This window comes from Callithrix jacchus, chromosome 11 (assembly GCF_049354715.1).
Source record: "Callithrix jacchus isolate 240 chromosome 11, calJac240_pri, whole genome shotgun sequence".
Taxonomy (NCBI): Eukaryota; Metazoa; Chordata; class Mammalia; order Primates; family Cebidae; genus Callithrix; species Callithrix jacchus.
In genome coordinates, this window is record NC_133512.1 from 51,553,485 (window position 1) to 51,566,161 (window position 12,677).

Below are 12,677 nucleotides of genomic sequence, written 5' to 3' on the forward strand. Positions count from 1 at the left end.
ATAACTGTGTATGCATGCTTGCGTGCACACACACACGCTAATAAATAACATATTGGGTAGCAGATTACTGAAAAATCAAGGCAAATAGGCTAGACTCAAGGGCCTTATGGAATTTGTAACTGTTTGCCTAGGAAGAAATAAAATACTAGGTCTATTTTTATTCATACCCTGAAACTCCCAGACAAACCTAGTATCAGTAGACCAGAACTCTGGATGAAGTATGCTCAAAACCACAGTTTTTTAGCATACAGATTACATTTCAGTGAGCCTTCACACATACCCACAGCATGATTAGGTAAGGGTGGAAACTTTTTTTGTTTTTACATAGTAGGAACAAATAATTTCACAGATAAAAGTAGCTTCTGAAGTATATAAAATATCTTTCATTCAACATTTAAGTCTCTGCTCAAATGTTACTTCCTAGTCTTCCTTAATATGTCATCCAGAAAACTGTTCGGATAATATTTTTATTTTCCTAGTACCACTCTCTGAAATACCTTGTTTATCTATCCACTGGCTTATTTCTAACTCTAAAGTTAAGGATCTATGAAAACAGACATCCTCCATGTCTTGCTCACCACTGTATTACTAGCAGATGCTTGGCACAATTATTTGTTGAATAATTTATCAGTGTATTCAACAGATTACACCAAGGAACAGAGAAGCAGTCTCTCTCTAAATATATATGAGATTTCCCCTGCCCGCACCCCTACCCATCCAGACACACTTACCTGGACTACACAGTGTTTCTAATTTTTTTTTAAGGTATATTATTCTCTGTCAGAGGTGGAATATTTTTCTGCTTTAAAGTAAATAATATATATTGCAGTAAAACTTAGAAAATAACCCCACAACTACCCATAAAAGATTACATTTATCTCACAACTTTTATATTGGTCAAAAATAATCAGATGAAACAACTTTGAACATGGCAATTTATTTTATGCATTATTTAAATCTGCTGTTTAAAAATGTTCAAAAGGCACTTTAAGAAACATTAAAAAATACATTTTTCTGACTTAATGGTGATCACTTAAAATAAGCAAGTCACCAGACATATTTAAACCATTCATAACACAATTACCTTAAATAATTTTAAATTCCAAAACACATTCACTAGTACAGCACACTGCTTAGCAGTAAGATTAGTTTCCCTCTAATAATATACTTCATATAGATTATTAATTTGCAGGGCCCTGCAAAGTTATTAAAACTTAACTAATATAAACTGAAAACTAGAATGGTAAGGGCATGAAATAGAGCACAATTCAACTCTAAAACTTTAGACTTGGTTTCTCTACAGAGAATTTGTAAGATTCCTTATTTCAGCCTGTGTTAAAAATTTTATTATATATAAACACATTTTTTTAATCAACAGAGGTAACATTAACATTTAGCATAAAATCTACCACAGGTTGTCTCCTAGATTGCTTTAGTATGTTTCTGTCAGGCGTACTATAAAGTAGAAAAATAAAGCAAATACTTTTTTTTTCTTTTTTTTGAGAAAAGGGTGAGAAGAATCCAAATAACTTTACTTCCTTTAATAATTATAGATGTAGAATTAATTTAAAATTATGCATTTTTTAAGTAGGGCAAGTATCTTGAGAGCCAGCAGGCATTATTCTTAGGCAGACTTTTACTTTCAATCTCATAGGGAAACCTAGTTAGTAGGTTTAAAATTATCAACTAAGTAATAAAAATTCTAATCACTATTAACAGCCAAATTACCCTGTGAAGGCAGCATTTAAGAGTAACTAGAAAATGGAAGTTAGTAGTAAAGCAAATAAAAAAGGCAATAAATACAAAGCAGAAACTGTCAAAGAATAATAGTCTAATGAACTGAAAATGTAAATGGCAAATGGGATGCTAGATATAATTTAATCAGTCAAGGGATTCTTTCAAGTACAATAGTGCATCAACCTGGTAATAACTATAATTTGACAGTCTCAAAGCAGTGAAAAATTAATATTCAAGAAAAAAAGTGAAAATAACCTGTTAGCAAATGTAATAATACTCAAACCCAATTCCACATTCAAAAAATACTAAAAGCTGATCAGTGATTTATTTTCATATCTCATTACAGTAAGCAAAACTCCTCTGAAATTTACGGTATTTGAAAACAAACTGGGACAAAAATCTGCTTTATCTATTAACTTTCCACTAGAAAATACAAGCAAACCATTATTAGAGAACATAAGACATCAAAAGCCTTATGTTTTGAAACCATACTAAAATCATTTATCCAAATAACGAAGATCTTAATCTAAAATACACCATCATCATGAAGTCTGGTTTTATGTGCTCTATGAAGTACCTATTAGTACTTAATGAACCCTTCCTGCCTCAATATAAAATTGCTGAATTTGGAGAATTATGGATTTTATTGTGAGCCCTGATTTTAGTCGCTTTGGAGAAGTTAAAATTTGATCAAAATGAATGATTCGATGACCATTTAAATGATCTTTCTTTCACATTTGATATAGTATGATCCTGGACTACACTGATATAAAACATGCTTTTTGAAAAATGTCTTAGAAATGGGGCAGTAATCTTCAGCGTGTTTCAAACACTATTTGCACCAAAATCATGTAGGTTTTTGGGCAGTGGTTCTCAAACTAGGATGAGAAAGACACCTGCAGAGTTTGCTTAAACACAACTGCTAGCTCTTGCCGCTGCTCCTAGAGTATCTGATTTAGTAGATTTGAGATGGGGCCCTGAGAGAGGCTGCATTTCCAACAAGTTCCCAGGTGGTGTTGATGCTATTTGTTGGGACCACACCATGGTTAAATTAAAATTTCTGAGATTGGGGGTCTTCAGATCTGCATTTTAACAATGCCCTAGGCAAGCGTGAGAACCACAGTTTAAGAATTATTATGACATTTTCGCTGTGTTAATTTGACTATTACTGGCCAATGTATCAGATGTCACATATCATAAAAATAAAAATGGAAATAATGCTAAATGACTAACCCCAAGTCTGATATGGTTCAAATGAACACACAGGATTTGAATATAAATCCTACTTGTAACTTACTGGCTTTGTGACAGTAACAAAATTACTTTAATTCCCCGAGACTCAGTTTCCTTATCCCAAATTTTGAGGATTAACATTATACACAGATTATCTAAGCACAGTACCTAGCATACTGTAGGCACTCAATAAATACTATGACTTATTAAGAAATGTATGAAATATTTCCTTCAGTATCTGGTCAAAGCAAATTTTTCATTCACTTAAATGCAGTCTTTATACTCCAATGTAATATAGTAATAATACAATCTTCTATTTATTGCTACCTATTCTGGGACAGACAGTGTTCTAAGAACATTACATTTATTTAATCCTCATAAAAATCCTGTGAGGTAGGTAGTATTATCATCCCTAATTTCGAGATGAGGAAACTGAGACACAGAGAGATTAAGTAAAAATGCTCAAGGTTACGAAAACAGTAAGCGTTGGAGCAAGAATTTAAACCCAAGCAAGTCTGACTCTAACGCCCAGGATTCATCACAACATTCATTTCCTATGAGCAAATCTTAAGGTTTTGGATATTTATAGTAAACTAATTATACTTCTAGTCAAGTAACACATATGAAAATTCATGTCCACACCATGGTAAAGAGTTGTTCAAAGAATAAAATGAATGCCGTACTACCATGATAATAGGTAAAAAACTGGTGTATGTTTTTACTACGTAGATAGAGTAGTCCATGGTTAGCCAATGAAATGAACATCCTCTCAAATATACCCTTCAAAGAGGTCATGATTTTGACATGTTTTGGCACAATAAATAGAAATTATATAGCTAGCTGGGCTCTATGGCTCACGCCTGTAATCCTAGCACTTTGGGAGGCTGAGGTGGGTTGATCACCCAAGGTCAGGAGTTCAAGACCAGCCTGGCCAACATGGTAAAACCCCATCTTTAGTAACAATACAAAAATTGGCCAGGCATGGTGGCACGCACCTGTAATCCCAGCTACCTGGAGGCTGAGGCCGGAGAATCACTTGAACCCAGGAGGCAGAGGTTGCAGTGAGCTGAGATCGCACTCCTTTCTTTAAAAAAAGAAATTACTTAGCTAAACAGCAGAGTCAGTGGCATGACAGCCATGTTAAATTGGCATAATGATAAACATAAGAGAAATGTAAATCTTTTGTACCATTAAAAATCTCATAGAAAATCTGTAAAATAGTCTATTATGACATACTCAGTATTGTTAAAGATAATAAAAATAATTTTCTTTCCTTTCAGAGACTCTTTAAACAGAGAGTCACTAAAAATAGAATGAAACATTTGTGAATGTTTTTGATGATAGTCTTGACTAGGTAATCTGCATTGTTAGAATTATCCATTGGCAAAACAATTATCCCAAAATAGTAAAGTCAGCATCAACCTTCAGACTGTTATTTATAAATTAAGTAACTACTCTTTCAATATATAACATTTTTGTTTAAGCACTCTGCATTTTCTATTGTTTTTAATTTATTCCCGTCAAAATCTTGCATTCAAAAGAATCTTGCCAGGGTAACTAATAGCCACCTCAGATCCTAAAAATGAATGTAAAATTCTGCTTTAAACAAGTTATGAAAGGCACAAACAAGTTTTCATCTCTCAACAGGATGAGAATGAAAGAAACCATAACTATGTAGTTGAAAAGAGTTTAAAATAATTAATTTCAAATGTTACTTAGTAATTCCTGAGAGTGGCACTGATATAAGAAAAGCATCCTCAAATAGCATTAAATTTATTATTAGTTACCCATAGTTAACAATGGGTAAATTTGGGAGCAAATATTATAAAATACATGTTTACAGAATGCTATGAATGCTTTGAGTAAATTAATATTAATAGTGGAGAAAGGTATTCAAGAGTGGCTAAACATATTTAGAAAAGAGACAACAGAGATCCCACAAAAGATTACTAATTAAAATCAAGTATTAAAATAGTCAAGGCCCATGATAATTTTAAAGTGTGGTTTTATTAATGCACTTCAGGATAAGTGCCACTCCTACTTTACCTTCTTCTGGAAGAAATACTGCCAATTTTAAATAATCACAGCAAAAGTTTCATTAGACAAAAATTATGTGTATGTGTGTGTGGGGGATTGGATCATTTATATCATACTGCAAATATAAACTAAATTCTTGAGCTGTATTAACAACACTGAGCAACAATATTCCTAAAATTTTCTTTAAGGCAGATCTGTTATTACTAACATAATGCAGTGTAGTGTTAGCAAATTTAACTATTTTAGTTTCTCAGCGACAATAATACAGATGGTCAAAAATAGGCAACAAAATCTCTTTTCTAGTTCTTCTACCTGGCCACCATTTTAAAAACACAAGTTCTTCATATATATATAGATATACTTATATATTACTGTATCAAAACATTTTAACAGACTTCACAGCTCATTTAAAGCTTCAGTTTATAGTCATTCATGTGAACCACTTCTATATGGAATGTTCACTTAGAATGCCTCACTGGGATTCCAGTGTTCTTTGTCAGAAATACAGAAGTCCTTCTTCAGTGCAGTGCTAGACATTTTACCTTTGTTCATTCAGGTTTTCTTTAAAGGGTTTCCTAACTTCACTTTTGTATCTTCATTTTTGTTTGTTTGACTAATTTCCTTTAGTATATTTTCAGGTAAGGTAGGCTGATATCTGTATAAATAACCGTATGGACGAAGATGATAAACGAGGTATTCTAACTCATACATAGTTGTAGAATCAACATAGTGAAAAGAAACTGCAAGATCAGAACAGCAACCAGGACCCTAAAAAAGGAGTGGAAACAGGCATTGTTAATAAAACAGCACATTGCTAGCATATAATATTCACATACTTACAAAGGACAAGCTAATTTTAAAAGAATGCAAACATTAAAGCTGGCAAGGTAAAGCAGAGGAATCTCATTTACTAGACCTGCGGAAGAAATCGATAGTTTACTTAGACATCCTAATGATTTAAAACTAACTGAAATTGGTGAAACCAAGTAAAATTGGTTCTAACTGAAACAATGTTTCTAACTGAAACAATATTGCTTCACACTCTTCAGTGTTTCAGCAGATAAAATTTTTGAGATTTCTTCAAAGCAAAGGAACAGCTATACAAAGGACAAACCTCTTTCTCCAACATCTGCTTTCTCTTCCTCATTTTCTCACTGTAATTTTTTGCTTGACTCAGACTTGGAAAGAACCTCTAGAGAATTCAGTGACTTCAAAACCTTGCCCATTAGGTGTCTACAACCAAATACATTTCATCTATATATCAAGCCAAACAGTACAGTATTTGAGGCAAAGCTCTCAAGCTAGACCTGAGTTTGAACCCAAATTTGGCAGGATAGTATACGACCCTGAGCAAGTTATTTAAGCTCCATAAGCTTCAATTTCCCCACCTATAAAAGGTGGTTATTTAAAGGAGACAATGCATGTAAAATGCTTGGCATTACCCTTTCCTTAAAAGAAATGCTCAATAAATGTTAGCTATTATTGACAGAAAAATCATATCAGGTTGCCCTCAGGTAGGTAGGTCAGATTTAAACCTTTGTCCAGTTATGTAATTCTCATAAATTTCTAATAGAGTTGGTATGAGAACAAAGTTGAAAATAAAACAGCAATACAATGGACAAGAAAACTAAGAAGACAGAAAAAGAGATGAATTAAGCAGTCAACCTGGAGTATCTGGAGAATATTGGAGTCATCCATGTGACACCAACGAAACTTCAGGGTCCATCTGACATCTTTGTAAAGAATGAGGGAGACAGTCTGGCAAGTTCCAAGAGAAGATTCATATTGATTGAACTTTTAATAAATCTACTAATTCATGTTTGGAACTATATAGCTTACAGTGTAGTAAAAATTATCAAGAAACTGTCCATTGCATTTTCTCTGCTGTTATCTCTGAATTTTCCTTCAGAGATAAGACATAAATACACACTGGACATGTGGATTCTTAGATAACCTATTCTTGCACCTTTAGGAAATATCAGAATGAAGGCAAATAGGAAAAATAACCAGACAAGTCAACTTGTGATTATCTAAACTAGCTCTGTTCAACAGATACTAAAAATGTAAAAAGAAATAGGTGAAATTTATTTGAATATATTTTAGGTAACTAAAAAAACTCATCATATTGTTTTAACATGCTGTTTTAAAATGATTAATGAAACCATTTTTAAAATCAGGTGTATATTTTATATTTACAATTTGGAATAACCACATGTACTAAGTGGCTACTATACTGTCTAGTGCATATTAAACTTAAAAGACCAGTAATAGTTTTTAATAAATATTTTTAATAAGATTTACTGCATTAATTATATTACTCTTATTTATTTACAATTTACTGTATGGCCAGGATTCTGTTACTGTTAAGCATTTATGCAATAAATGACAATAAAAGAAAAAAATAGAATTATTAGAAAACAAGAGCTTGTAGGCAATTATTGTTACCCAAAAAACTCAAGAATCACAAATGAAGAATCATCAGAAATAAGGAGGAATTCAGTTACAAAGCCAGATTTTAAAGATGCTTAAAAAGAAAACCAAAGAAGTTTTCATATATACCAGTAAAAAGGTAAGTTTTAAATAAGCACAAGTATAACAGTTGCAAAAATATTACATACCTATGGAAATAGTTTCTAAAACTTGACAAAAGGACCTAAAAGGCAACTTAAAAAAATCCTGGGCAGGCCGGGCGCGGTGGCTCAAGCCTGTAATCCCAGCACTTTGGGAGGCCGAGGCGGGTGGATGATGAGGTCAACAGATCAAGACCATCTTGGTCAACATGGTGAAACCCCGTCTCTACTAAAATTACAAAAAATTAGCTGGGCACGGTGGTGCGTGCCTGTAATCCCAGCTGCTTGGGAGGCTGATGCAGGAGAATTGCCTGAACCTGGGAGGCGGAGATTGCGGTGAGCTGAGATCGCGCCATTGCACTCCAGCCTGGGTAACAAGAGCGAAACTCCGTCTCAAAAAAAAAAAAAAATCCTGGGCAAAGATGTTATTATCTCTAAATTAATGAATTTATATGCAAAGATAAAGATATGAGAGTTGCCAAAACACTTGGAAAGAAAAAGAAAGAAAGAAAGAAAGAGAAAGAAAGAAAGAAAGAAAGAAAGAAAGAAAGAAAGAAAGAAAGAGAAAGAAAGAAAGAAAGAAGTTAATTTGCCCTTAGAATAATAACTTGAAACTACTGTAAAGCTACAAGGTTCAAAACAATATGGTGTTGGGCCAAAATCAAATTAGAACAATGGTACAGAACTGAAATCTCAGATATAGATCCTACTATAAATAATGCTATAATGTATGATAAAGGGATATTTTAAATCAGTAATGAATTAACTAATTATTCTAGTACCATTTTTTAACAATTTGGAAAAAGGAGCTCTCTATCTTAATTATGTACTGTTTCAGATAGAATAATATAAACAAAACTGAAAAATAAAATAATAATTGACCATTTCTGACCTACAGAAAAGTCAATTTTTCATGTAGAGAGATATGTATGCAAACAATTACACATGTATTTTAAATCTACTCATTGCAACGTCTCTGGTGGAAAGTCTATTCCTAAGAAGGTGGAGTGGGAAGAGAACTGCTTAAGAGTCAGTTCTGAATAAGAAATTTAGGAATATGAATTAGAATATCTTATACCCTGACTTGCTAAATAAAAATTTTCTGTATTTTTAGTAATTAGTATATAGGAAAAAAAAAATAAGGGAAAGATAACTTATTAAATAATAGATGGGTAATAATAGAATTTTCGGGGCCAGGCGCAGTGGCTCACACCTGTCATCCCAGCAGTTTGGGAGGCCGAGGTGGGTGGATCACCTGAGGTTGGGAGTTTTGAGACCAGCCTGACCAACATGAAGAAACCCTGTAACTACTAAAAATACAAAAAATTAGCAGGGTGTGGTGGCGCATGCCTGTAATCCCAGCTACTCAGGAGGCTGAGGCAGGAGAACTGCTTGAATCTAGGAGGCGGAGGTTGCAGTGAGCCGAGATCACACCATTGCACTCCAGCCTGGGCATCAAGAGTGAAATCCCATCTCAAAAAAACAAAACAAAACAGAATTTTAGTTTATGTTAGAATCTCCTAATGGAGAACAGACAATGTCAGAATGATGGGTCAATTTTGGTACTTTGAATTCTGTTTTATGGTCATTAACATAATGGGATAAATTTTTATAGAAAGAACAAATTTGCCATCCATTTAATAAACAACTACAATGTAAATAAAGGATGCGCTATATTTATTTTGTTTACATAAAGCATAATGTTAGGTACACTTTATTGGTAAACAGAAATTGTGGACAGTACTCTCCAAAGGAAGGAAGGCTATTTTGCTGTTTACAAAATAAAGACAATTATGATATCCCCTTGCTACTATTGTATGTGTACCCAATATCAGATACTCTTGGTAAATTCTTATATGAATTTGGATGTATTTGCTATGTTTATATTCTTGAATTTGGGTATATTTTTCTTATCGGAAAGGTAGTGGCGGGCACCTGTAATCCCAGCTACTCAGGAGGCTGAGGCAGGTGATTCACTTTAACCCAGAGGTTGCAGTGAGCCAAGATTGCACCATTGCACTCCAGCCTGGGCAACAGTGCGAGACTCTATCTCTAAGAAGAAAGGAAGGAAAATGTCAAGTCATCTTGGAATGGTCAGAATATTCTAAGAAAAGTTTACATCAAAAAAGCATCCAAAGTAGTACTCTCATTAAAATAAAAAACAGACTATCAAAAGTTCCTTTTAAAGCTGATTACCTAAAGCTTGGGTCAGAAGTTTTAGGCCAGGGTTTCTGAACCATGGCACTGCTGATGTTTTGGGCTACAGTAATTCTTTGTTGTAGGAGGCTGTCCTGTGCATTTTAGGATATTTATCATCTAGTAAGTTTATAATGTAGTGGATTTCTACCCATTAGATGCCAGTAGCAACCTCCTAGTTGTAAAAACCAAAAACATCTCCAGACCTTGCAAAATGTCCTCTGGGGGCAAAATTGCCCTGGGTTGAGAACGACTGTTAGAGATGATGATTTGAAAGCACTGCCTTATGAGTAGCACGAAGTGTATTATTTATATGTTAGGTCCAGAAAGAGGTAGGCATAGAGAACTAGTGACTTGCCTAAAGGCATTATTAATCATGAACAGAACTGCGTCTAAAAGCTAGGTTTCATGATTCCTGGTCTCATTCAGTTATTTACTGAAGCAATGCTTTAATAGTGAACATAATTGATATGTAATTAACACTGATCAACCTTAATGTTGTGTGAAAAGGGCAAATTGTAGAAAGACGCTTATTTAAAAATCTGAAAAACAATACATTATTTGTGGATACATAAACATGTAGGAAAAATACAAAACATTCATGGTAATGAATAATATTAAATTCACGACAGTGGTTAACTCCAGGGAAGGAGATTGAAGAGGGTACACAGGCCTAACTACAGCATTTTTTTCTTTAAAAAACTGAAACAAATGTGGCAAAAGATTAAAATTTGGTAAAGATGGGGGATGAGTACAAGGTATATTTTTCTGAAACATTTGTACAAGTGGAATATTTCACAAAGTAATGTAGTTTAGATAAAATTCTCAGGAATGTAAGCTAAGGTGTCAAATGTGAGCCAAGGCTTATTAAATGCTTACTGTGTGAAAGGCTGTACTATATTGTAATTACAACTAAATAAGACAGGTACATCATGTCCATCTTACAAATGAGGAAACTGAGGCTCAGAAGTCAGACAAATCCTGTCCATCCAAGGTCGTTCAGCTATTAAGTGGGAGAGCAGGATTTGACTCTAGGTCTTTCTGAACCTCCAGGTCTTTTCATGTCTTGCTCCTGATGACTAGAAAACTCTTTACCCAGATCTTCACACAGGTTACTCTTTAATATCACTCAGGTTTCTGTTCAAAAGTACCTCTTTGAGAGGCCTTCCTTAATCACCCAAACCAGAGGACGCCACCCCACTCTGGGTCACTCTCCATCTCCTTACTTGGCTTATTTTTCTTCAGGGCACTTACTACTAAAATCCTTTTATATCTTTACTAGTCTGCCTGTTTTCTGTGCATCTCTTCATCCAGAATGTAAGATTCATGAGAACTGGAACTTGGCTCTGTTTACTTCCACATTCTTAGTGCCTGGCATATAGCACCAATAGATATCTCCTAAGTGACTATTGCTGAATGTCCATGTTCTCATCTATTTTGTTACACTGCTACTCTATTTAAAAAGACTAAGAAAGAGTCCTAGTTATTGGTACTAAAGAACATACACATATTAACAAGTTTTTATCAATAAAATTTAGTCTGTCCAAATGTTAACGTAGTAATACAATTTCTAAACTTACCTCTACAGGAGGGTAATAGTTGTAATTCCAGTACCAAAAGGTTCTAGGTAGATAACCTTTAATTAAATGGTGTTCTGGCACAAAGGGATGAAAAGTTTCTTTTCCAGTGGTATCTCTGGAATCTCCTGCTTGTACATTTATAATTTCCATGCATTTCCCCAGTGCTAAGTCTTCAATAGAGGAAGTATGTGTACACTTGTCTGTTTTAAATGCATCAACAAATCTTTTCAAGGCTTCTTTGCTTAGTACATATCCTGCTCCTCCACTCATGTAGCCCTGCTTTACATAGGGCTTAAATCTTCTCCCAAAGTAAATGGGTTCTTTAGGGTCATATTTTGAAAGAAGCCATCTCAAATTGTCTAGTATGACATATGTGTCGTCATCTGCCTTCAAAAACCAATCAGCATCTTCTAAATAATGTTCATGAACATACTCGAAAGCTTTAATTGTTTTCCAATATAGTTGATCTCTGCCTTCTTTGGTTTTCAATCCCACAGCAGGGAAGTCTTTATTTTCTACTGAACTCATAAACAACACTTTGTTACAACGCTGCCCCCACGTAGCTTTGACATGTTTGGCCTTTTTCTCTAGGTTTTGAGGGCCTGTCATAATCCAGCAAAGAATTTTAACTTTCTGATAGAGGTTTTCAGCGATGTCTGTGTTCTCATCTATTAAACAAAACATTAAAAAAAGTTTTTACATAAATGTAAAATCCAAATATTAATAAATTATATTGAAGAAAGCATTTTCTAATTTCAAAAGCCCTCCTATATATCCCTCTATTAGTGATTTAGCCAAAGGAAAGCAAAATTCAACCTAATGTGAACTGACCCTCTGATTTATTGGTTTCCTGTCAATGTTATCCAGAACATCACTGGAGCTAACAAGAGTCAACATTATGATTTAAATTCTTACTTCTTGAACTGTGGTTTACTGACTGAAAGCAGCAGCATCACCTGGAAACTTGTTAGAAATACATACTCCCAGGCCCCATCCCAGACCTACTGAATCGGAATCAGCATTTTAATAAGTTGTCCTGGTGCTTCATAGGCATGTTAAGTGCTGCCTTAAACAATCTCTGCTTGGCATTTCATATAAGAAAGCTTCAGCTGGTTTTCAACAGATTATTGACAGAAATTTCTAACTGTTCTGAATGAATTTCTGAAGAGCAAGAAAGACATGCTGCTGAAGTGGCAGTTCATTTGTGGCAGTTCATTTTTGAAGTTCACAAGAATCCACTATTAAGAATTTCTACAAGTACTCTGAAGTGGTGACAGTTCAAAGCACAGAGTTTGAGATTCCTTCCTGATAGTAACATACCTTA

At 34.2% G+C, this 12,677-nt stretch overlaps 1 protein-coding gene across 1 annotated transcript in view; it reads right to left on the reverse strand.

The window, feature by feature from the left end:
* Positions 1-921: 921 nt before the first annotated feature.
* Positions 922-12,677, reverse strand: part of C1GALT1 (core 1 synthase, glycoprotein-N-acetylgalactosamine 3-beta-galactosyltransferase 1) — a 54,591-nt gene continuing 42,835 nt past the window's right edge. The window contains exons 3-4 of the mRNA XM_035253803.3: positions 11,354-12,021; positions 922-5,775 (exon numbers count right to left, since the gene is read on the reverse strand). Of these exons, the coding sequence (XP_035109694.3) occupies positions 5,560-5,775; positions 11,354-12,021 (884 nt within the window). The 3' untranslated portion in view covers positions 922-5,559. The remainder of the gene's footprint in view (positions 5,776-11,353; positions 12,022-12,677) is intronic.